At 39.5% G+C, this 27,095-nt stretch overlaps 1 protein-coding gene across 2 annotated transcripts; it reads right to left on the bottom strand.

Moving 5' to 3' along the window:
• Positions 1-57: 57 nt before the first annotated feature.
• Positions 58-18,056, bottom strand: rnf34b (ring finger protein 34b). Of its 2 annotated transcripts, XM_065965814.1 has the most exons (8): positions 17,846-18,054; positions 10,947-11,165; positions 7,526-8,062; positions 4,864-4,926; positions 4,032-4,233; positions 3,898-3,921; positions 3,637-3,678; positions 58-2,408 (listed from the first exon to the last, which is right to left on the bottom strand). In XM_065965814.1, exons 1-8 carry the CDS (start codon positions 17,849-17,851, stop codon positions 2,224-2,226), a joined length of 1,278 nt encoding a protein of 425 aa, XP_065821886.1. In that variant the 5' UTR covers positions 17,852-18,054; the 3' UTR covers positions 58-2,223. The 2 variants fall into 2 exon arrangements, with proteins under 2 accessions (XP_065821886.1, XP_065821887.1); XM_065965815.1 differs by lacking the exon at positions 3,637-3,678 and having other exon boundaries at positions 17,846-18,056.
• Positions 18,057-27,095: the final 9,039 nt, after the last annotated feature.

The raw sequence follows: 27,095 nt of genomic DNA, 5'->3' as shown, positions 1-27,095 counted from the left end.
CAGCTTTAAGAGAAGAACATGCAGCCTGATGAATAAATGAAGAGCAGGGTTTAACTGTCTGGTTTGTAATACTGCTTTTTATTGAATCTAATAAATCATTTTCTCTTCTTTACCAAAATAAAAAGGTTCAAACATTCCAAAATATAAAGATCCAGGATTATGAGTGCTCAGGATGACCTCCGACTGATTCTACTGTAGCTGCCTGTGAATGACATCTTTTTAAAAACAGCAGCATCAACACACAGACTTACAGAGTTACAGTGTTTATTACAGTGCATGGTGTTTGGGTCATGTTTGGATCCGAAGCAGACGACGACAAAAAAAAAAAAAAAGAGCGCTTGAAACCAAAACCATGACTGTCACAGGTTTCATGGTGAGAGAGTGACACGATCAGCGGGCTGAGGGAGTCATGTGACCCAAACCAGCAGAAATACATTCTGAAAAATGTCTTATTCTTCATTTTTTAAAACCTCCATCATAATAATAATTTAAATTTCAAATCATGTTGTCTCCCAAGTAAATGGAAAAATATACATTTAATGACTGATCAGTAAACAACAATATAAGTAATCTATGCGATTCACTGAACGTATCACAGGCATACTGTACACACAGATATTTGAGTGGCGTCTGACTTAACTGGATGTCAAGACAAGAAAACGTAAAGTGTTTAGTTTGCATAACAGGTTAAAGTAAACCAGGCGTCCTCGACCTCTCTGCAGGATGGACCACTTTACAAAAAGATATGTTGATGTTACACTCAGAAAAGAGGAAGTAGCACCCGTTACCTACCTAACCATCCACACACTAACAATCACACAAACACAGAAAGACACTCAGTACAAGTTAAAACAAAATGCTATTGCATTGTGGCTGTTGTAGAAAATAAAAGGAATCTGTCTGTAAAAAAAAAAGGTCAACTTATGAGTTTTTATCTGATGCACGTCATGGTCTTCCTCTGAAAAAGGATGGTTCAGCAATCATTCATATTCATATTCATATACAACTATTGTTAGCTGACCCTTCTATTTAAAAAGCGGGCAACCGCCCTCTGCCGGAGAAGCCGAAGTCATGTGTTTGAAAACCTGGACTGTATATAAAAGTGGACAACATGCAGTAAAGGGCATAAACCCCGCCTCCTCCAGGTTAACAGAGGGGACATGGGTCGAACTATGCAGACTCTTGCTGTAAATGCCTTAATTGTGAGCCCCCATAGCCAGAGGGGAAATTGGTTTCACTTGTGTGCAACAGGAGCAGGTGGAGACATGTCGTCCATCTTTATACACAGTTAATGAGTTAAAAGTACAGGAGAGCCTTGAGTTTGGATTTTGTTTTGTCCAACTGCTGCTGTAAAGGTGTGCATTAATGAACTCTCCCATCTTTAGATGTCAAAGGAATGTATTGCCACTGCTCATTTCTTCTGCAGAAATCACATCCTCACTCGTTATTTTGAAGGAAATGCCAAAAACAATCACATCCTTCCCAAATATGCTCAAATATTTATTTGTACACACTTCACTTCCCTAAAATACAACTAAAGAGTAAACTACCACACCAAGCCTGCTGGTAAACGGATGCATAAGTTGTGAAACCAAATATGGATCAAAGGCATGACGTTTGGCACCTTACACCCTCCTGTGTGTGAGACCAGATGACTCGGTGCATTTCAATTGAAAAAAAAGAAAAAAGAAGATTCTTTTTATAAACACATGTAAGTCTCTTTTTTTCTGATATTGCACATCTTTAAGAACACTGAGGGAGATTACACAGTGTCATGTGGCATGACTGTGTAAACCATATTGACTCTAACCCTGGGATCTTATATTTTTTTCACCCCGCCTCCCTCCACCACACAGAAAAACCCAAACAGTGTCCACGGGACCGCCTCCTCTCCTCTCCTCTCCTGTGAGTGAAACTAAACAGAGAACAGAGAGCAGGGAGTGATGGCAGGGCGTTTCTGCTGTGTTATGTTATCACACCGCTGAGAAAGAGGGTCCTGGTGCAGCTGATGACGGTCCAGCAGGAGGAGAAGTGGGGCGGGAACATGAGTTAGTAAAGGAGAAGGAAACCGTGGAGGGCACGAGGCAACAGTCTGGTTTCAGAGACCGGGGAAGTTGCGCGCACCCGCTGCAGCATTAGACCCTGCCAGACGTCATGCACAGCAGTTCATCCTCAGTGAGAAACTCCTCCCCGCCGCACACACACAGATACACACGCAAAGTTTTAAGACTTGAAGACGTGCACGGCCCGCACCACGTACTGCCTGCAGATGGGGCACTCGCTCATCCTCTTTCCACACTTGGTGCAGGTGACCATGTGACCACATTCCAGCAGCACGCAGTCGATGATGGCATCCATGCAGATGCGACACAAGTTTTCATCTGCTGCCAGCTGAGTTTTGACCCCATCTGTGGACAGAAATATAAAAATGTAGTGTGATACACTCTTTCTCTGCAGGCTCAGACAAAAAAAAATAAAAAAAATAGTTGAAAATGTAAAAATTAGAACATTTTTGATGCACCGTATTGTGGAAGTAGATATAAAGCAATAATGACTGATGAAGTGGAAGACATGCCACAAAACACATAAAGCAAAGCAGTTGGTGATTAACTGATGGAATTAATGATATGAGGTGATATAATATAATTTACTTTAGCTAAATGTACTTTGGTTTATTCATTTAGTCTCTTAAAAATTTGTATTTTTAACTTTTTCTGGTTCATTTTTAATCAAGGTTGTTTTTTTTAAAGATCACAAAAGTATTTTTAATTGTATTAAGTTGTGAATAGGATTGTCTTTAAAGACCATAAATTGGTTTAAAGAGCAAGAAACAAATAAAAGGTGGTATTTTTCAGATTTGTTAAAAAGTGCAGAAAATAAGAAAGAAAAACATTGAAAAAAATCCTGAAATTGGAGAAGTAATGTTTGGAAAAAGAGATGTTCAATTGTGTTTATTTGAATAATTGACCTTCAATGAGTTGAAAGTTTGAAATAAAAACAGAAAAAAAAGAAAAATATGTAGAATGGTGACTTTACATTTATCACCTCTTCTTACAAATTCACAGAAAAGAATCAGAAAAACAAATGACTCCTGTACAGAACGTACTGTTTAAATGTCTGATGGCTGATTGTCAGCTCATTGGCCTAAACCTGACTCTGTTTGACCACATCTTGAACGACGGATATAAAATAAAGCCGATCGATGTTCTCCCTGTCCCTCTACTTACAGTATGCTGACTGACTATTAAGTGGGCTAATAAGATACAAGGTCTTCATGTCAACAAGAGATCCTCGAGAAAGATTCATAATGCAGTTACACCTGATGGAGGCAAGCTGCCAATGCAGTGATAGGTCATCAAGAGATAAAAGCTCTCACACAGAGTGCATTATTGACAGGAAATGAGGCTGTCCTTCAAAACACCATGAAATAATACACACTGTGGAAAAAAAACAGCAGTGGCAGAGTGTGAAGACACTGGGAGATAATGACTCAAGTGACCGTAATGTGATCATATATAGGATGAGAGAGAGTTGAGAAATGCTGCAGCAGGCTTCTACTGTTACCACATGGTCAATGTTTGTGTTTATGGAGGAGATGGAGCTGTAAGGTGGCTTTTTTTAATGTAAACATCTTACCTCCAACACCACTGTTGCAGAGAGGTGGAGGATATGCAACCACTTTATAAATAAAAAAAGGGGCAGTAATAAAAAAAACATCTATTAGTTCAGACAACTGTGACTTTACCCTTTAACCTAGAACAGCATCATTGACATCACATGAACTAAATATAACTATATTGTGTATGTTGGTTTAATATGTTAATATCGGTGTTCAAATTATAAGCTATGACAACATTTTAAACTTGGATGTATTGTGCTAATAAAAACAATAATTACCTGCTGTTATGCTGACATTTTCCACTAAAAGAAAAAAAAAGAAATGTGTTTTTATCTCACAAAACATTGATGTTTAGAAGGATATTCCAAAAAGAGAAGCAAAAACAAAGCAAAAAAGTAGTGAAATCTCTTACTGGACTTTCTGTTTTGCTGGTTTTCTCTGTACAGTCGATGAACTCGCTCCAGCAGCTCCCATTTCTCGCAGCAGCCGGAGTAGTTGACAAAGTTCCTGGCGAGGATCTCTTTGAGCTGGCGGACAGAGAGGTTTTCTATCGCCTCCTCATTGTCCAGATCAGACAGCGAAGCCCTGATCCTCCTCTGTGTTGCCGGACTGACCTGCAATACACAAGAGGAACAGGAGCTGTTGATTACCGACGTTTTCTGCGTTCCCTGAAAGCCTCGTCATTCACAATAATGTTTGTTAAAGGTCACATATTATGCTAAATTCACTTTACCAGGTTTTTCTAACACTAATACGTGTCTCCAGCCTGTCTACAAGCCCCCCAATAATGAGAAAAGTCCATCCTCTCCGTCTTTTGCCTGCTCCACTTTTCAGAAAATGTGTGCTCAAACAGGCCGTTTGGAGATTTTCAGTTCATGACATCACAAAGGGCAGTAACCCCTCCCCCAGGCGATTGACACTCCCACAGGTAGATGTTTGTTCTGATCTCTGAGTCTACCTTCTCACCATAAACAAATGGGCATGCTGCAAGAAAGCCCGAGCCACATCCTCTTCCACAGAGGTGGCGTGGCCAGACACAGCTCATTTGCATTTAAAGCTACAGACACAGAAACAGCCTGTTCTGAGCAGGGCTGAAATAGAGGGGTTTATAGACATGATGAAATACAGGATCTGGGTGGATTTTTAACAATAAACTTGTTCTGAGAACGAGCTCTGAGACTTGTTTCAACTGGTTGAAAAGGAGGATAACATGTGACCTTTAAAGTTATGGAAGCGTGCCATACCTCCATCATATTTTCTGTGGGCTCCAGGTTCAAGAGGGACGCAGTGGGAGTGTCCTCATGCTCCTGTTTGAGAAGAAATCAACATAATACATTTAATTTCATGTTCAGCCTTCAAATCACATCATTTTACTGTTTAATCTCCAAATATCAAGTTTCTCTTTCAGCATCTGCTGTTAGAACAATATGGATACAGAGTGCAGTCAAAACCAAGTGTAACAATTAACCTTGACTGTAGATTAGAGGCCTTCTCCTTTCCTTAACAAGATTGCGCATTTATTATGCCTGATTACATTGTATAATTTTCTGTGCCTCTGTATTACTATCAACGCCACGATACTTTATGACTTCACAGCCCCCTGTGATCTCATTCTTTAAATTGCCACTGTTCAGATATCTAATAAAAGAATAGAGGCTTTGTTGTTGCTCTAAATGCACAGTTAATTATTCTCTTTGAAGGTGGAGGTCAGGATTTTGCCGGATGAAAGAAGAATAAATGAAGCAGAAAAAGCAGAGACGCTGTTTGGTGTGAAAGTCTGTTAATCTCAGCCATTTATGTGCTATGGAGAAAAGATATCGCTTCTTTATTCTTTTATCTGCTCGACAAAAGAGCTGAAATAAGTTTTTAAAAAAAAGGTGTGTGACGTCATGCTGTCTCAACAGTATAAAAAAAAGTGAAATCTTCTGTTTCTCTTTCAGCAGACCTGCACTGGAGTTGTGTTAATAATGTATCATTCAAACACCAGGCTTTTACTCAGGCTGGACTCCTCAGACACACAAAGAGGAGCACACAAGTCCTGTTACACAAAAAGTGCTAAACCTCTGTGGAGCACAAATGTTCTTTGACTTCATGTAAGACATCGTTCTGCCAAGTGTGGAAGTAAAAGAAAACTCATTTAGAGAACAAAGACTTCTGTCAAGCTTTTCAAGCTGCTAAAGTCATGACTATTTAAAGAAAGAAGTGTTATGAAAGGTTTAATCATTGTTCCAAATCAAATAATCAATGAAAATATTGTCCCAGTGTAGAGCAAGGTTTTGTCTTTCAATGTCATAGTTCTAGGATTTAGTCACCCCCAGAGTGTTGGCACTTTTGGAGACCAAATCATTATAAAAGGGTGGACACCAGCCCAGTAGAGTTTTTCTGAAGGTTTAGCCAAGTGTCTAGTGGATAAGAGGATAAAGGAAATCCCCATCACACTCCATGGCCACAGATTGCTGCTCTCAACTGTAAATACAAGAACCAAGAAAAACCAAGGAAGAGAACATCGATCCTTTAGTTACTGAAATGAATGCAGTTCATCTCTATTACACAAAAGTAGAAGTCTAAATCCCCCACAGGCCGAGCTGGCATTATAATATAGGCTGGAGTTTTGCAGTAGATTGTAAAGATACCATATTGGAGAACAGTCACATAACTTAACACTACAATCCATATGTTTCTAAGCATCAGACCAGATTTGCAAAGGAGTCGCAATATTTGGTTGAAACACTCTACGTGCTGATCTAGGTTTCGTCCCACAGAACATTATATCTGCACTTCTATGTGGTTTAGCTTGTGCCTGTTCTATCTGACCTCAAGATGCAGCAGCTCCCTCATTACATCAGGTTTTTAAAGGTTTTATCAGAAATAACCAGAAATACAGTTAAAAATCAGGGGACGCAAGACCTAGAAAGTTTTCTGAGCGCTGAAGTGTCATCAGTCTAGTTCTAGTTTTTTTTCCAATTTCAAATCTAATTTAGAAATCATTGCTTGCAAATGGTCAAAAGTACTGAGGTGGCCGAGAAGAAGAGATCATGGAAAATCGAAAGTTCAGATTTGTATGCTTTTATAGTCATAAAAAGTTAAAGATGACACAATGTTAAGCTTGGCTGTGGAAGATTGTTTTTGTTGCACAAATAAATATCCTCTATAACTTGAGTTTCAGGCATATGAAAAAGTTCTCATGCCAGGAAATCAGAGGTGGAATAAAGAAAAGATGAAGTGTGTTGGGTGTGAGAGCAGGGATGTTCTGTTGTGTTTCTGCTGTCAGGCTGCAGCTGTGACGCTGTGGGGAGTTCTCAACCTGTGGGCCTGTTACATAACAGACTCAGCCATGTAACCGACCTAAAAAAGGCAAAGAGCTTAAGCTGCATCGTTGGCTAGTCTTAGGAAACACACACACACACACACACACACACACACATATACACATGGCTAACACAGCTGTTTCCAGCTGTCACGTTTGCATGCTGCTGAACACTGGACCTGTGCTGTAAATCTCAGATTCTTCTGTATGAATGAATGGGGAAAAAAAATACAATGAAATGTGGTGGATTGTTATGGAGAAATAAAGCAGAAAAAAGTCAACAGGAAGACCCTAACCCTAACCAGAAAAATACAATGAAAAAACATCTGACATCAAAAGAGATGCACGAGAGGGTGTTTGTCGGTTTGTAGGAAGATCTCCTGACTTAAAACAGCCAAAATGAAACTTGTAAAGAAGCATAATTATCTGTGATAGAATGAGGACAGATGTGAAGGAAGTATGGCATATGTAAATGAGAGAACGTCACACACACACACACACACACACACACACACACACACACACACACACACACACACACACACACACACACACACACACACACACACACACACACACACACACACACACACACAGACCTGGCTGGTGGTCCCTGAGCTGTCACTGGGGCTGAGCACGTCTCCCTGAGAGGCGGAGAGCACGGACTGTTCAGAGGCGGAGCGTGTGGCGGAGGGAGGCGAAGCAGCCTGCGAGTTTGGGAGTGAGTGCAGACTGTCCGTGTCGTCATCCCCCCCTTCATCCTCCCCCTCCTCCTCCTCCTCCTCCTCCTCCTCTTCATGTGTGGTGTCCTCCTCCTCCTCCCCCTCCTCCTCTTCGTCCTCTTCTTCGTCTTCTTCTTCCTCCTCGTCCTCCTCCTCCACCAATGGTCGCGGGGTTTCCCTCGTTCCTTGATGACACAGCACCAGGTCCACCAAGTCCTCCTTCTCCCTGCATGTGTCCGTGGGGATGTTGCGCAGCAGCAAGTACTGGCGCAGGTCTTTAACTCTCAGCTGCATGAGCCGAGGCCTCTGGAAGGCGGTGCCACGCAGAAGGTGGCAGGTGGTGCAGCAGCGCAGGTTCTCCTGCAGCACCGAGCATAGGGCGCAGAAACTCTTCTTACAGTCACAGCAGATGTGCTGAAGGAGAGACGAGATGTGATCAGAATTGATTTGAATACTGAGTGAAGAAACCAAACATTTTCAACATCGTTTAAGAAACTTCATTACTTTTAAACAGGCATTTTGTTAGCACAGTGAACTATTTATCCATGTTGCTTTTCATGAATAAATTAAGCATCTTCTGAGAAATCTTTCAAAGACTTTAATGATAAATAATGGGTGAAATGATGGAGGCGTAGTCACTGAAGCTTCTGTTTGAATAAATAATAATAAAGTCCTCATTTATATTCAAATGAGTAATCAGTAACGTCACTACATTCTTTGTTTTTACTGACTTGAACCACATCATTAAAGAGAACTGGTTGATAATAGAGAATTAGAATAAATTCACTTTAATCAGAAATTCAGTCAGTTTATTAATCATTATTCTAAGCACACTGATTCAAAACTGATCTGACTGATATTAAAACAGAGTGGATGTTAATTATCATCAGTGTGATTATTTTGCATGTTATCTTTTCTGCATATGTTGGTATGAGCACATTCATTACTTTATTCAGTAATATATGAGGTAAAATGACAAAATATTTGCATTCAAAAGCATCTTCAGTGTGTAGGTTAGTTGTAGCTGGAAACCAGACTGGGTTGACATCAAAACCTGAATTTTGGATTAATGTCAAACCCTGGCATTGGACTGATGACAAAAGCAGATATTGGATTAACATTTAAAACCAAACATTGAATTGAAGTTCACTGCCAACACTGGATGAAAAACTGAATTGCTTTTGTCAATTACAATCAGATTCTTTCTTCAGTGTTAGACCATCTTCAAAACCTGTCAAAATTTGAGGTCAAAGCCCGCCATTGGAATGATGTGAAACCTGACCTTGTGTTGACATAAAAAACCTCACGTTGCATTGATGTAAAATCCCGATATTAGATTGTAGTCGAAACCCAACATTAGATTGATATCAAATCCTGACATTAGGTTAAAATCAAAACACATCATTGGGATGACATCTAAACCTGATGTTGGATCGACATCAAAACCAGACTTTGGATTGATGTCACAACCCAAGGAGAGTGACATCATAACTTGATGTTGGACTGATGTAAAATACCAACACTGGACATTGAATTGATAATCAAACCCAACATTGGCTTGATGTCAAATCCTGAAGTTGGACTGACTTCAATGACCCACATTGGATTTTAATGTCAAAGCCCAACAATTGATTGGCACCAATTAATATATTCTGTTCTAGAAATAAAAATTGGTATTTCACATTAAATTCATTCAAAATCTTTACTTGAAAATGGAATATGGCATAAGTTTTAGAAAAAAATATTCACAAATGTTTTCATAGAAAAAAATAGTCTTGTGATAATCATTAATAAAGCAAACACTTTCATCTCATTTTGTGATTTAGTGATAGGCAGTCAGCCGTCTTTGGTGGATCCCCATGACAACGAGAAGCATTAGAAACCAAAAACACATCCTGTGTGCTCTGTAACTTCTTAGAAAGAATAAAGAAAAGAGAAAAAGTGAGCGGTTCCTAGTGATGTTTGACATTTCACAGTCTTCACACTGCCTCCTGATAGAGAGCAGTGAGTAGACTGACACTTCAAATGTGCAGAAAGCAGGTCAGCCCTTCTCTGAGCCATTCCTTATCACTTTTCACAAACATGTTCTGCTCCACCAGAAGCATATTTCCAACAGCAACACATACTTTTCTTCAATCGTTTTGTGTTAATCCCCTGGCACTTCTTTTTTTACACGATAAAAATATCACGCTGACACACTAATGTGTGTGTCCAGGGAGTCAGGGGAAGTGTGTGTGTGTGTGTGTAAGGATGAAGTGATTTCAGAGTAAAAACAGCAGCGATTCATCAGTATCTCAGAGCGTCTGTCTTCCAGACAGACACAGACACTCTGCCATTTAACTCAAATGCCACCCTGAATATGCATGGTGAGTGTTCTCCAAGGGAGAGCCCAGGGTTTCTGCAATTAACAGCATTGGAAAGAAGAAAAGAAAAGTTCAGGATTTCTAAAATAAATGGTGGATATGTTACCTGTTATGCCCATTGCAGTTATTAAAATGAAACCATTTGAGAAGTTTACCTGGGAAATCTCATTGTGCTGGAGCTTGTTAACAACTAAAGAAACTAAAACATATAAAGGATTTTTAGAGTTGGCAGTTACATGTAGAGGACTAGAGTATATTTCACTCTGAAAGAAAGTTAAGAGATGGTACAAAGTAGCAAAGATTGGAAATGCTTAAATAAAGAAAACGTACAGTAAACTGTACTTTAGTATTTGTACCTTTACAGCTGTTTGTTTCTGTTTAATACATTTAAAAATCTGCTCACACTTTCTTTAACCTGAATTAAACAATGTTCCAGCTTTGTGCTTACGAGATAATCACACATGATCATCCAGGAGCCGCCTCTAGTGGCCTTCAACTTGCTGTGACATTATTCAACTAAACTAAGTCTGTTCCTACTATTATATTCCTGTAAACCGTTCACAACCGACGGTGCTGTAAAATAGTATGTGTTCAGCCAACCTGCATCGTAAAATAAAGATGAACTAAATGCGCTTGTCCTGAGAGAAAAACAATTGAATGAATGTCGGTGTTTCCTTGAATGCACCACGGAGTCCCTGCTCACAAGTGCACGCAATGATTACATAATTCAAACGGAGAGAAAAAAGCTGACTAAACCTTGGCTGTGAGGGATTACTGAAGCAGGTTTCCTCTTTGCACGTTGATTTTTTTTTTAAAATGCTGACATGAAATGAAAGCAGGCAGCTGCTCTTCAGTTGAAACAAACAGCTTAATGTGGAAAAACCTCAGCATCAACGGACAAAGAAAAAAAAAAACATACACAGAGTGTAGTTTACCTTGCGTCTGAAGACAGAGAACGCCAGTCCACAGGCTTTGCACAGCTGTCCGGCACCCCCTGAGCTGGTGGGGGGGTAGGTGGAGTACCCGGCGCTGGGGGCGAAGCGGAAGGGCCCGGCCCCTGCTCCGAACCCCGGTTGCTGCGCCCGCACTGTGCCCGTGCCCATCACCTCGTTCAGCAGACCACAACATGATGCCCACATGGACGAGGCCCCTGCCTAAAAGAATAAACACACACACAAAAAATCATAATTTTAGAGACATCTTATAGAAAAGTTTAGACACAGAATATGCCTGATGAAGGTCTAGTCCCGAAACGATTAACAAATTAGAACGACGTGCTTCAGCTTGTGGCCTTCACCATGGTCATCTTTTTTGAATTTGTGCATGGATTGTGGGGTGGGGGGGGGGGTCATATTGTTGCTTATTGCTTTGTTTTCTAATGTAAAACACTTTGTGCTACATACATAGTATGAAAAGAGTGACACAAATAATATTTGAATGGTTGACTGTGTGACGGCCCTGTGGCCTGTCAGGTTGTGCCTTCTCTTCTCCTCTCTGGTGTTGCAGCTAAACGCAATCGGTAGGTGTATAAAAGCTGCCACCTTAGTCTGCTCAGGGAGACTTTCTGCTTGTGCCTTGTTTTGGTGCCTCTAGTGTCTCTCCCTTTGGTTGCCATGGCCTTTGAGCCGGTCATGACTATTGATTGATCATTTTCATGACGTTCAAATAAATGATTTACTACTTATCCAATGTATTAACGTTTCTATATCACCTTACCAGAATCCTTAATACTGATGTAATACCACAGTCGTTCGCTCAATGACACCATAACAAGCTTAAGTAGTGAGTCTTCCATTATTGAGAGAGAACATCAAGCAAGCAAGTGAATGAGGAAGACACGGAGGACGGCTGAGAGATATCATGCAGCACATTATGTAGAGTGCTCTTTACCAGCCTGTGAGGTTAGAGATAATGAGACACAAGCAGACTCTAAAAGCTCCTATTAATGACAAGAGTTACTTCATGCCACTGCATGCATTGTTTTTTTGTTTTTTTTTACAATTTGATACACAAATAAGCCACAAAGAAGTTTCCCCAACTCTTAACCACACTTCAAATAACTTGCGGTAGACATTATGTTGCGTTGCGTTTATGTCCTCAGGAAGAAAGGAAACTCATCCTGTAAAGTTAATGCGAGCGTTCAGAGTCTTGCCGGATCTGTTTGCTGACCACGAGGCCGGACGTAGACAGGCAGCAAAGATGGCGTGATGGGATCCACGGCTCCTTGGAGCATACTGATGAGGAGGGAGGGAGGGAGGGAGAAAGAACAGCGAGGAGAGAATATGTCTTCTGTTGTCCCCTCCCTCTCCCTCTCCCTCGTCCTCCTCCTCCTCCTCCTCCTCCGGCCTGCAGAATCAATAGCTGACATGAGCATAATGTAAGCCCTCTGTGCCTCCTGGCTCTCTGTGAGGGGAAAACAATGGAATTCACAGGGCACCGCTACTTCTCTTCTTTGCTCTGACTTGTCACAAACACCCTGTGATCTGACCTCACCCATCTGCTTAGGGACTGCTTATGTAAGCACAGGAATGAGCAACTATATGTGGAGTCACAGTGAGGAAGAGGAGGAGGAGGAGGAGGAAGAGGAGGAGGGGGAGGGGGGAGGCTTTCCCCTGCTGCAGCGAGGCAGCCAGGACGTATTTTTAAAGGTTAGATATGTCATTACGCTGGAAATGGTGGACGGTTTGCTGGATGGATTTATCCATCCAATTTTTCCAATCTGGGCCGAGGAGCGCTATTAATCAACATTCTTAAAACAAATCATTAAAGTAATTCAGATCTTTGAGTCAAGACACATTTAATTGTGCATGTTTACGAAACAAACTGGAATTTAAACATAACAGCTTTTATTATGAAAACAATAACTGCTTCATTAGCCTTTGTAGCCAGCGTTACAAGAAGCAGTGTTCAGCGCTTACTCAGCTCATCCAAAACATTCTATTTGAAAACATCAATACTGTTATACTACAATCAAATAAAATGAACAAATTCAGAGAAAAGAAGTGAAATAAAAAAAAATCTGAAACACATAAGGAACTTACAAACATAAATAGAGCATTCAGCTCTTGTGTTATTTCCATTCAATTTTCTTTCTCCAAAAGCTAAAAACCTTCCAGTAGAAAGAAACATTGGGCTTATAGCTTTTCTAACAGATATGTAAAGGATTCTGCAATCAGTGAATGCCAAATTATTTGCCAATAGGCCAACCTGTCCATCTGTCCACAGGGCAACTCAGCTGATATTACTCAGCTGATATTACTCAGCTGTCATAGAGCTGAGTCCCTAAGTATTTCCATTTTCTGTGATATTACAGTGAAGAAAAAAGTCTACAAAATGTGAACTTAGAAAGGCTGGAAGCAGTAGATGACATTGATATTGTATGACATATATGTCTATACAAAAGTAATTGGCTTATCATTATATTCTCTACTTTTATGCCCACATAAAACCATCTTCTGTAACAACTTGGATATTTTGCCCTTGGCAGACACTTGACCTGATGTTCAGTTGCTAAAAAAAAAAAACTAGAGACAGCCTCCCTCATATGGCAGTTAAAAAAACAAACAATAAAAGGAATATTTACTGCGTTCTGCAAGACGGAGATCCGCTGCTGTCTGCCAATGAAATCAGACTTATGTGGCCATGATCCAGCAACATGAATTCCCTCTGTCACTGCAATTAGCACACTGTAAGCTCTGCAGGCAGGGAGTCCCGAACAAACAAGGGACAAGAGGAAACATCACATGGACTACATTGTTTTTTTTTTTTATTCCCTTGGACAATTTACATTTCCCCTATGGCTTCATCACTTAAGCTGTGCCTCCAGGGAAACAATTTTGTATTTATGTATTTGTCCTTCCAGTCACCTTTGGAAGCGCCGAGTGACGGAATAATTGAGATATTTCTCACTTGGCTGCTGGATTTTTAACATCAAACAGGAGCTGCCAGCAGCCTGAAGTCTGCACACAAACAAACACCGAGAGGACAGAAAGTAACCAAGGTTCAGATTTAAATAAAACAAACTAAGGGGGGGGGGGGGGGGAGGAAGACAAGCAGGCCTCATGTGGACGAACAGCAATCTGACCTCATAAAATCAGCTTTCCAGGATCACATCTCAAAAATTGCCCTGAATCAGAGACAGCAGTTACCATATGGGACATGATGCAGTCTAAATGGGTCATGTTGAGACTGGATGTTTATCTTAAACTGAATCAGGCCTGACAACAGGACAGAAGACTTTTTACCTTCATTTGAACAATATCAAGTCGCATTTCATGAAGTGTCCTGCAGCTACGAAGTTAGTAATATGTCTTTGATGCCTCTGAAGGAGCTTTTTGAAGCAGCCTAAATATAGAAACCCTGATGATGTCATCAGAGTCGTTTTTGGTTAATAGTTTCTGCTTAGACTTAAAACACAAAGCTTTTATTTTGTTTTATTATATCAATCTGGAGGTGTGGGGTTTAAAAGATGTGCAAGGAGGAAGTTGCATTATGGGTATTGTAGGCTATTGTTGTTTTTTTTAGGATAAATAACATGATGTAAAAAAAAGTGGGATTATCTCGTCCTCTGTTGCTTCTCTCTCTATATTCTCTTCGGCTCTCAGCACAATACAAATAACTGATGCGCCGTTGTTCACTACAGTCTGCACGTGGCTAATTTGAACCAAACTCTTATAACAGTGTACTGAATGTTATTCTGTGCGAGTCAAGCTATACAAAGTTTGTAGTGAAACAAATGTGTTTTAATAAAGAAATACGTCAATAGATTTTTGGTTTATTCTGTGGATGAAAAAAAAAAAAAAATGTCTTAACTCCACCAATTATTTGCAACACGATTTGTTCTTTGAGAAATCAAATCTTAAAGCTGCTCCTGTTTGAGAGGTAACAGAAAATGTTCTCATGGCACACACAGCATTGTTCCCCCAGGTCAATCTGTTACAGGTGGGGGCACGGTGCCCGCCAATATTTCTTTGTTGTAAATTAAAGGAGGAAACAATAAGATAAAATACATAAGATATGTTTGTGTTTTTCTGAAATTATAGTGCACATAAATAGAGTATTTTGTGCATTTATTTTGGGGTGGTGGGCGGTCATGTTGGGGTAGTGGGCCCCCATCCCACAAAACATGGTAAGGGAAACACTGCATGGTCAAATATAGTCCTGAGCATCCTATAGTGACCTCTGCAAGTACCAAACAAGCAGCTTCACAAAAGTTTTCAGTCTACGTAACACTGTAATATCATACATTGTATCACCATCTTTATATCTTCCCATCATCCACTGCTTTCTCTTGCATTTCATTTCCTCTTTCTTTTTTTTTTCCCTCTGGCATCATTGTGTCACTCATACTGACAGAGCGGAATTCAGCTGCATCACTGTTGAGCCCAGGGAGTAATGTTGACTCTAAAAAAAAATCAATTAATGACTGTTTTTGACAATACAAGCATTCTTTTCTGTAAATTCGACATATAAAAACACTTCAATGGAGTCGTCTGGAGCCTGCAGATGCCAGAAAGCAGACGACCGAAGAGATGTGCGCATAAAACTGAAGCTGCCACCAGTAGTCTGGATTTGTGTCCTGCAAAATAACAGACTTACACGGTTTACTGCAAAGGCAGGGGGAGGACTTTGTGGAGGATTTAGCCTGGAGAATTCTTTTGATGCATTAATAAAGAGATGTATTCCTGCTGCACAGACTGTCCTGCAATATAAAAACATGACTGGACTCATTTAGCACCACAACAAGAATCTGCTGTGCCCTCTGGACTGTTTGTATAGCTGCTGATGTCTTGATCTACTTTAGAAGAAGTCTGTTTATGGATCTAGAATAATGCACTACGCTGGCTGCAGTGCTACATCTTATAGTTTCATCTCAGATTTGTGAGTATTTGCATCCAGGATGTACAGAATGAGCTGGGACATTAAATGGTGGAAAGGAACGTGAATGTATCATGTGTGATAATCAAACAACACTGGGTCTATCCCTGATTAAAATGGTTTTGTTAATACACTGTACAGCATGGTTTCCTGTTTCAGATGTATGCTTGTACACACTTTAGCCAACGCTGTTCCACAGGGGCAGAAAAGCTGCTTTTCAATTTAAAGCAGATTAGTCAATAAACATCTCGTCCATTTTGATTCCCAGGGACACAGTGAGTGATGATGATGGGCTTTAGGAAGATGAACTATGCTGCCCTGCAAGAGTGAAAAATGGCAGATCCCAGTGCATGACAAATATCACACAAGTACTGATGATGAAGCTGCAGGAATTAGACATTATCTTAGCTTGATTGTGGCTGTTGTGTTCAATGCTAGATTCTTGTGCTTCCCGATATACTTCTCGTTTGTTTCTGCAGCAGAAAATGTACCTAAAATATTGTGTCCTTGAGCCAAAAAAAACAAACAAAAAACAAGTAAAACTTAAGGTTTCATCCACTGCTGTAATGCTTCTTCTCTCATCTTCATCATGTTCAGCTCCTTAACATGAGAAAGTATCAGGAGCTGCAGAAATATTGGATTTCAACGCAGAGTGGAGGTAGAAGCAAAGGCAATATAAAAGAAAGTGATTAACTGCTGGATAATTAAAAAAAAAAAACAACAACATGCAAATATTAAATGTGTTTTTTAAGTGCTAGATACTCCAACACAATCTTGATGTATCCTAAAATGGCTTTTAAAAACACAAGGTTCTTGTAAGTGTATTTTTTCACCTTCAGTGATGTTTAACCTTTAGCTATAACAAAAAAAAAATATCTTACCAGCCTGAGCGGAGCAGCAACTTAGCTTGAAGCTGCTGCTCAGGGGAAACCCTCAGTCCTTGCTCATAATATTCTGTCTCTTACTCTGAAATGTAGCAAGGTCCCGCAGAATAGACGCTTTTGGTGCATGTTCTTCACAGGTAAATATAAGTCACGCATCATGGCATGAATGTAGCCTACTTAATGATGCTGCATCTCTTGGTTTGAGGGTGTCTCGATCTCAAAATGACGAACCCTGAGGCAACTTGTATTCTTCATGATGTCTGTGCACAGTATTAATGATGACGATCAAGGTAGTGACAGCCCTGCCACCTCCTCACCTTTCACCGTGACTCTCCACAAACCTGCCGCCGCCACCACGGCACCGATGACATCATCGCCATCATCTTCACCGTTATCAGTCCTCAGAGCTCGAGCTACCAGACAGCATCATCATCTGCTTTCTCTCCCCCACCCCCCCCACCCCCCCCCCCCCCTCTCCAATGCTGCAGCACAAACACACACACATACACAAACACACTCTACACAGAGCGGAAAGGAGACTCCTGACACAGCCCGGTTGGACCTGAGAGGTGAATCTCTCTTCATCCCATCGAGACATCCCCCAAACATCCCCCTCACTCACTACCTCACTCTCATCTCATTAGAGCGGATTAGAGCCTGACGATGAATGGACGTCTCTGCAGCGGCTTTAGTCCACTGAACTATCACTCTGGGGTCACAGCAGGCTCGTTAAAAGGCTACACACTGTACCTACTGTTTATCGGGACGACTAGAGACGCAGGGGAAGCCTTGCCATGGTTGCACGCCAGGAAATTTCAAAAATCACACCGAGAGTGTCGCAAGGGCAGCAGGGTGGGAATATGAATATGACAAGTTCAAATCCAAGATTCACTGCTACGTATAAACGCGAGCCTGTTGATATATTCCCATCCAAAAGCGCACACAAACACATTGAATTGACATTTGAAATTGAGGCATCCTCTGCCTGTAGGTGCAGTCTCGCGAGCAAAACGAGGCAAATGTGCATCGTCAGTACATCCGACTCACAAAGGGACCGCGGCGCAACCACGTACCTTCATTGCACCTCCCGTTCGAGGAATCTGCCGAGTAAAGTCAGGACGACGACCATCGCAAATGCACAGGGAATCAAACCATTACGTCTTCCCTCTCTCCAGCCGTCCTGCCTGTGTGTGTGTGCGTGGAGTAGGCAATAACGTAATGGCCAGCAGAGCCGCAGCCAACCACGGCGCGCACGCAGAAGCTGGTATCTTTAGCAGCCAATCCGCCCGAACACACAGCGGCGGAGTGGGCGGTCAGTGCGCGTGCGTAAAGACGCATGTGCGAGCCTGACAAGACGCATCATGCTATTTTCACAGCTCCGGGTTATGCTGTGGTGAATTAGCATTTTTTTTTTTCTTCTTCTAACAAGTTATTGTTTCTTATGGCAAGTAGATAACTACACCTGAGTTGAGTCAAGGATGAGTATTAAAGGGGTATTTTTAGCTTGATTTTTCTTATTCTTACTTATTATTTCTGTTGCAAAGGAAGAAAAAAAAAGATTGTTATTATTCAGACTGAGGAGAAATCACGTCTTTTTTCATGTTTATAAATTAACCGGAGGATGGATTATTTACCCCCTTCGCAAACATGCACGGTTTGTTTTGTACCAAAACTAAATGCGTCCACAATCTTATTTACTGCCACATTTAGCGTGCAGTGCGTGTTTGCATGTGTGCATGGCTGTGACAGTGCGCGCGCTGTCTGCAGTAAGGAGATTAGAGGGGTTTTCTTCCATATAACGTCGGTACCGCCGTCAACCCGCAGGGGGCAGCAGATAGCCGCTTCCACCCTACCATTATCATTGATCACTGAGACGCAACAGAGCTACAGGCGAGGAAGGCAGCTCGTGCTCTTCATTATGCTCTGACTGTGTAATGCAGCTGAAATCAAACAGACTTTTTAAGTCATGCAAATGTTGCAGCGGTCCTGCACGAGGAAAGAAATACTTTTAAGGTGCTGATGAATCACAATGATGCAAATGGAGTTTTGTGCTGCTGCCTGAATCACTTTAGATTCTCTGCCATTTGCGCAACATCAAACAGAGAGCCTACTATGTTGATTTTATTTAACACAAGCACATTCAAAGATGTGTGGAGGCCTTCAGGCCATCGGTGACACACTTTAGCGCTCCAGATTTGGCCTGAATATTCCGTCCCGGGGCTTAAACATCAAAGTTGTATTGAAGTATTAATGTGTGCAAACTTCTTTTTCGCTTGAAAGAAGCAGACACGTTACCTGTGAAGGTGCATTTAGCTTTGATTCTATCTTTACGCAGCATTTTCCTTTTCACCTGATTTTAGAGAGGTTGAGCGATGCAGACTTGGCCATATTGACCCATTTTTAAAAGGGGATATCTGTCGCCACCTAAATACATTCGAGACCAGCAGGATTATTTTTATAGGGCTATCAGCACTGAAAAACATTATTTTTTAAATATACAGCAACACTTTTCTTTTTCCAAAAAACAGTGTCCCATTTTATGTGGTTAATCCGCACAGCTCACTGCCAACAGTTTATATTGGGACTACTTTTTCCAGGAATAAGTAAATCCACAGAAATATGTCAGCTTCTAATCTATTGTAACTGGGACACTTTTACTGGAAAATGCTTTCTGCTAATTCTGATAAATGAATTTGTCAATGTTTTGAACACATTGAATTTTGGGATTTGCATGAACTGACGCTTTATGTGCCCTTTCCTTCCCTTTAACCAAAGATTACAAATGTACCCCATACTACCGGTAAGTGCACTGGAAGTCAGTTGAGGGAAAAGTCAATTAACATGCTATCATACTGCTGTTGGATCCAGATGTTTACAGATAGTATCAACAGTGTATTCAGCTGTTAGATGCTGTGTAGCAGACATAAAGACATGAAAGGCCAGTTAGTGAAGCCAAATTATAGAAATATACAAACAACGAGACATCATGTATCTTTCTAAAAAACAAATAATTTGTTTACATAAACATCTGGCTGAACTCTCAGTGGGAGTTTGTTAGTGTAAACACTTATTAAAGTTCATTTATATCTGCTTTTTTATTCAGTTATGTAGACAGACTTTCAGTTTCCTCACCAGTTTTTCATCAAGTCAAATCTTCGTCATCGTTTTCTGTGTCACACATTGTTTCACCAACACATTCAGTTTCATTTAAAGGTCATTAAGAGGCCTTTTAGATGGAAGAAATATAAAAGAAAGATTACGGAAGATAAATAAATTAGATCAGTCAAAAATAATGTTTTAATGCAGATAAAGTTTGATTTTGAAAAACTCCAATAAACATGTTAAAAATCCTCCACTTTCATTTCCTCCTGAATGTTGACCCTTCAGAAAATGGATTTGATCAGCTGTCTCATTCAAAAGTTTACCTGCAGTCCATCCTTTCGGAGAGAAGGGGGACGCTGATCTTGTTGTCCGTATAAAGGAAAAAGTGAAAAAGCCTTACTTTTTAAAATACTTTCGAGAGTGTCATCATGTGCATTTTTAACAGTTCAAAATACATTTTCAATTAGACACAACAGCAAAAATATCAGCTAATCTGTTTTCTAAAGAAGGAGAAAATCTTTTTCCATTAATTATTTATCAATGATTGAAACACTTAAATGACCATGCTTGTTGAGGATTCATTTTCTGTTTAATTGATGACTGAAGCATTTAGCTCCACACACTCCATATGTCCTCTTAAACATGACATCTTGGACATACAGAGTAAAACAAACTCTTGAATATCCCTATTCTTCTCACACTGACTCCCATTGCAATGTGCTTTGTTCCCACAGCTGCTCACCATGCTTAGAAGTCAGTTGAAGAAAAAGTCAGTTAACACGATGACACCATACTGCTGTTGAACAAAATGTGAAAATTGTACATGTATTTGTGTGCCCAGGATAATTTGTTCTCATACTTATTTTAAAACTTCATCAGAAAACACAGTTGCAGATCAGATGATGAGAGATTGAGGCAACAGTTGCACAGTCAGAGATGTGGCCTCTGACATGTTCATCATAGTTTATAATGACACAAAAAAGTGATGACACAGTCCTTTTAAAACACCTCAGGGTGTTTTTTTGGGATGAGTGAAAATGCTCTTTTACCTGCTACAAGTTACATCACTGTGCAAGACGTATTATACAAAATATGAATGATTATTGATAGTAAGCTCACAGAAAAATCACATCCCATTGATACAACCCAGTAAAAATGAAGCAAACATTATTTAAATCATCACTATCATGATTGGTTTTTGGTGCTGCTGTGGCCTTTTGTCCCATTTGACAGTAAATGTCTATGAACCTTTCACACATGATGTGATATTATGGAGACGCACAACAGTCTTGATGCTTCATAGTAAACTGTCAGTATGACCATTTTTGGACTTTTTAATATTGTGACAGAGGACTGGCTTATTGGATATGGTTTTAATTTTCCCGACATGTATGCGTAATTGTGAACAGTGAACGATGTGGGAAACAGCTCGTTGCTCTCGAACTGAGTCAGCTGAGAAATATCTGTCACATCTGGTGAAATGTTAATGTCACTTCTTCTTTACTGTCAGACCTTTTAAGAATAAATGTAATATTCTTCAGAATCAAGTTTGAGAGTAAGCTTCCGGACAGCCAAAATGTGATGTTTGAGATTTTCAGTCAGGTGTTTATTGGATCCAGATGTTTACAGATAGTATCAACAGTGTATTCAGCTGTTAGATGCTGTGTAGCAGACATAAAGACATGAAAGGCCAGTTAGTGAAGCCAAATTATAGAAATATACAAACAACGAGACATCATGTAGCTTTCTAAAAAACAAATAATTTGTTTACATAAACATCTGGCTGAACTCTCAGTGGGAGTTTGTTAGTGTAAACACTTATTAAAGTTCATTTATATCTGCTTTTTTATTCAGTTATGTAGACAGACTTTCAGTTTCCTCACCAGTTTTTCATCAAGTCAAATCTTCGTCATCGTTTTCTGTGTCACACATTGTTTCACCAACACATTCAGTTTCATTTAAAGGTCATTAAGAGGCCTTTTAGATGGAAGAAATATAAAAGAAAGATTACGGAAGATAAATAAATTAGATCAGTCAAAAATAATGTTTTAATGCAGATAAAGTTTGATTTTGAAAAACTCCAATAAACATGTTAAAAATCCTCCACTTTCATTTCCTCCTGAATGTTGACCCTTCAGAAAATGGATTTGATCAGCTGTCTCATTCAAAAGTTTACCTGCAGTCCATCCTTTCGGAGTGAAGGGGGACGCTGATCTTGTTGTCCGTATAAAGGAAAAAGTGAAAAAGCCTTACTTTTTAAAATACTTTCGAGAGTGTCATCATGTGCATTTTTAACAGTTCAAAATACATTTTCAATTAGACACAACAGCAAAAATATCAGCTAATCTGTTTTCTAAAGAAGGAGAAAATCTTTTTCCATTAATTATTTATCAATGATTGAAACACTTAAATGACCATGCTTGTTGAGGATTCATTTTCTGTTTAATTGATGACTGAAGCATTTAGCTCCACACACTCCATATGTCCTCTTAAACATAACATCTTGGACATACAGAGTAAAACAAACTCTTGAATATCCCTATTCTTCTCACGCTGACTCCCATTGCAATGTGCTTTGTTCCCACAGCTGCTCACCATGCTTAGCCTGTTGCACAACTTGTCTGATACTTTACCTGATTAGTCAGTCTGCTTCTATTTATACGATGTCAACCATCTCATGGTAATTATGGTCGTAAAAAATCATGAATTAACAGGAAACCTTTGTGTAAGAATTCTGAGGGAAATAGAAGAGAAACACTGAGACACTCTTAGGGATCTTTTTAGAATCCTTCTGGGGGTGTTTCTTGTCAGTCCACTTTATAAAGCAACATTGGATGAAAACCAGATGCCAAATTCAAACTGTGTGAGGAGAACTTGCATCCAAAAAGTGTGAGAGAATATCCAAAGCCAACATTTGTATCCAGGATTGTGCAACATGAGCAAAAAATCCTTCCCGTCAGACCGAAACATCAGTCACTATTATTTCAAAGGCCACACACACACACACACACACACACACACACACACACACACACACACACACACACACACACACACACACACACACACACACACACACACACACACACACACACACACACAGACCAGATGTAGTTGAAAACATGGATAACTTAATCAAAAAATGAGAACTCTGTGGAAACAAATTCAATTCCCAATTAAAGACTCCCATAAACGTTCATTCATTTTTCCTTTAAAACTTGTAAAGACTGTATAAATCTGTGTGTATCTACACGTTTAGCCGAGCGTTTCCAGCAAACTCTTGCTGAGGACAGAAATATTTAGGCAGAGCAAATGAAGGTCAGATAAAATTCCAGTTCCCCCAAAAAATCCAGCTACTTCTTGCCAGCACATGCCCTGTCAACCATACTCTGTGCTACCAAACATGACCACTAGATGGAGCATGTGTGCTTTCAAACACATAGACATGTAATATAGTAAGTGAAAGAAAAACTCTAATTTTTGCTCTGAGAATCCTATTACAGAGCCATTTTTGGTTAAGAGTGGGTACTTTTACTCTTAATACTTTAATTTAGTGTATAATATCTCTATGTGGGCTTCCTAAACATTTGGATATTGTTGCATTTAGGCTTACTCTAATACTATTTTGAAAATGTTGGAGTCCCAGGGACCATTTTACAAGAGTAATTACTATTATCTTTCATACTAAATACATTTATTTTTTACTTTGTAATTTGTACTTTTACCTTCAATATTTGAAGTACATGAGTTGAAATACTTTTCTGTAAAATGATTGGATATAGGACTTGTACTTGTGATGGAGTATCTCCATTTTGGTTTTGGTATATAACTGCAATAAATACTATGAAATCTTGTAAGCCATTTATTCAAGAAATCGGCTTTTTACCTTTTATACATCAAGTACAGTTAGTTGATCATACTTCCTTAAGTGTCCTTAAGAGGGTTTGGATGATGGACCTTGTTCTTCTACGTGTTATGAACTTCTTAGAATTGGTAAATTTGCTTTAATAAATACTATTAAAATTTATGAATTCCAATTACCGCTTTTCTTTTTTGCTGTGTTGATATTACTGGTTTGCACCTTAGTGGGATTAGAATGCAATAGGGTTATTTCACTTTTTGTTACCCGTTAAATAAAATTTGAAAATATATAAATCCTAGTGGCCATTTTTGAAGAACGAGTACTTTTACTTTAAATCTGTTATGCATATTTAGTTAATAATACTGCTGCTTGTTTGAATAAGTAGGATTTGGAAGCAGAACTTGCTACTTTTAATGAAGCATTTAAACTGTTTAGTATTGTCACATTTTCAGGAAGCATACTTAACTTTAGGAGCTTTAAGTATAACATATAGGACTTTATGTTGACCTAAGAAGGAGTAGAGTTTGAAAAAGAAAGAGTCAATCTATCTGTTCCCCGAAAGGAAGCTGTTGTGACAGAGTTTGTACCAGGGTCAAACCACAGGAAGTAAGAAACCGAGGGGAAGATTAACAAAATCCTTTGCTCTGCCTCCTACATCAGTGCAGTACAGTGTGTTCTAACCTTCGACATCTTACCGCTCACAGTTTCTGAGTTTGACCTGGTCAGAGAGTATTGACTTGACCTAAGTGTGAGTTCTGCAAACAAGAAGTGAGATCTTTTTGAGAAATCTGTGTAAGCATTGTAAGATGATGAAGCCTTCCTACTGCATAAAGCAAACAATCTCACCACAGCTTGTATCCATACGTTAAGTTTTGCTGTGGTGTAAACATCACTCCCACTTCCTCCCTTGGGCTTGAGGGTCACATGTGCGTGCACCTCTCCTGCCTACATTCATAACTGTTTTAAAGAGAGAGAGAGTCCAGACCAAGGACATTAAGGACTGGACAAGGAGTCTGTGCTCTGTCTGTAGGAGTGTTTTGACTTCAGTGACTGGGATGTGTTTAAAGAGGTATGTGGTGATGATCTGGATGAGCTTGTGGGTCACATGTTCTGATTCTGCCTTCTGCAGATATATAAAATATATAAAACTACCCCGTAACAAGCCATGGGTCACACAGTCTGTTAAATCTAACAGCATGGTCAAGCATAAAAGCCATTGTAGATCTCAGGTAGTCAAAAAGCTAGCAGCATTGTCCCTTTAGACGGCTTTGACTTTTGAACTAGCAAAATGTTTTTAATCTTGTTTTGATACACTTTAGCAAAAAATAAATATAGGAAGTTAGTCACTAACTTGAAGACCATCAGCAGTCTAATATTGACCAAAATGACACTTGAAAGGTCTTCTTTTCCCTTGAAACAAATAGGAGTCATGGCCCTGAAAACATCTGACAACACTTAACTGTGATCAATATTACACCATATTTTTAATAGGTTCTTACTGTTTTAAAAAATGTCAGTAAGAAAGGGCTGTTCTAGTACACTTACAAACTCATAAGCTAGGTGAAAACCTTTGAAACTGACAGCTCAATGTACACGTGTAGGCTTTTCTAAATTGGTCTATTCGTTTTTTTTTACTTACGAATGCTGCAGATGAGACGTTGTTTATGTCTGATAAACAGCAGAGACACAGATGTTAGACCACATAAGGTTTGCAGGGTGTTGCAATGTTGGCTACAAATCACAACAGGCTCCTCTGCTATCTGACACTCCTCGATGACTCTAAGAGAGAAGAAAAGGAATTGAAGATGGATGGCCTCAGGCTCCCCTTTTGTGAACATGAAAATGCCTGGCTTGCAGTGCAGCTAGAAGTCAGCAGGATGTTGATATTATTCTTTTCCTAACATGTCCAAACAGAGCACCGGTCTCAATGCTCACGCACTGTATTAAATGCTGACATGGAAACCAGTGGCTGCAAAAACCCCAGAGTCATCACTTTATCTAATATGTCTGTGAGGTACTTAAATAACTTTCAGCACTACGTACTGTATCTTGCACAATCTGTGTGTAAAAAAGATACGGATATGAAGCGTAAAAGCATCTCCGTTAATATGAAATGCAATATGACATCATGAAGTTCTTAGTAGTTCTGAATGATAAACATGCATCAACAAGCTGTGATAAAACTAATTCATGTACAGGACAGGGAAAAAGAAGGGAATACAACTACAATCCAAGCAAGGAGGATTTCAGGATCCAAAACTAATGAATCTTACAGCAAGCATAACAATCTAAAAAATGAACAATAGTCATTCCAATCATGTTGGCTTCATTTTTGAATGCCGCGTTTATCCAAAGTGTTTTAATTAAAGGTACAAAAATGTAGTCTGCATTAGAATGTTTACACTAAAATATCTAAAAATGGACTATACCTATGTTATACAGCAGGCTATATATTATTTTGTTGTGCACTTACATTATCTCCAATATTTCCCAAAGTTTTAAAATCCAGAGAAATCCTTAATATTGAAGTTGTAACGGGATAAGCCTTGTCACCATGACAGAAATGACATGTTCAAGTTGGCATAGAAACACCGTATGTAACATTGCTACAAAAAGCTGCTGTACTGTTGCTGTATGTGCTGCTATGAAAAAAAAGAAGTAAATTACACTTGGATACATTAATGGTAAACATATTCTTTTCCTCAGGTTTATTTTGCCCGTTCATGGTAAACTCAGAGTTCGTTTTATTCAGGGATGGTGGGTGGAGTAGCAGAGATAATCAGGCCTGCCCGATTGATTGAGAGCTTCCTATCAATGGAGTTTACATACTGAACCTTTCAGTATCAAATCTGTGTTTTCTGCTTCTTGACTGCTCGACAACAAACTCAAGTTAGTGATTAGCTTCAGGCCAAAGCAGCAGAAGATTTCCTTAAGGACTGGGTAGAGAACAAATACAAAGCTAAACAGTTGGACGTTTATCATGTTGTCAGAAATATGATAGGCTACAATGGCAGTGTGCATAAGCATCTTTTTGCCATCATCAGCTTTGAAGGTTTTGTCAGTAGTTTATTTGCCACTTGTTGCATCCAAGTGGCAAAAAACAAAACAAAGAAGGGATGTTTAACATTATCAAAAGTTCACATTTTGTAATACAATATTTTCATAAATATGAGTTTTGAGAAAACTTGGCCTTCCTTCTGATTTAGTCTTTCATCAACTCTGTTTAAAGTCTTAAAATAGAATAAATCCTAATAGGGCCTTTTATTAATAAATATGTCTCTCTCAGCTGCTTGCAGACGTATCACTTTCAAGTAGTGTTTTCACATTTCTAGCAAATTCATAAATGTGTTCAACCAACA

The sequence above is a fragment of the Labrus bergylta genome, chromosome 17, assembly GCF_963930695.1.
Source record: "Labrus bergylta chromosome 17, fLabBer1.1, whole genome shotgun sequence".
Taxonomy (NCBI): Eukaryota; Metazoa; Chordata; class Actinopteri; order Labriformes; family Labridae; genus Labrus; species Labrus bergylta.
Note: the sequence above shows the minus strand (reverse complement) of the source record. Positions and strands in the feature narration are given on the sequence as shown.

Bases quoted from the DNA above. Each gene is read 5' to 3' on its own strand.
- rnf34b (XM_065965814.1), bottom strand. The intron at 3,922-4,031 runs GTAAGAGATTTC...TTTTTCTTTTAG, and splicing joins CCAGCAAAACAGAAAGTCCA to TGGAAAATGTCAGCATAACA. The intron at 3,679-3,897 runs GTAATTATTGTT...TTATTTATAAAG, and splicing joins AAATGTCAGCATAACAGCAG to TGGTTGCATATCCTCCACCT.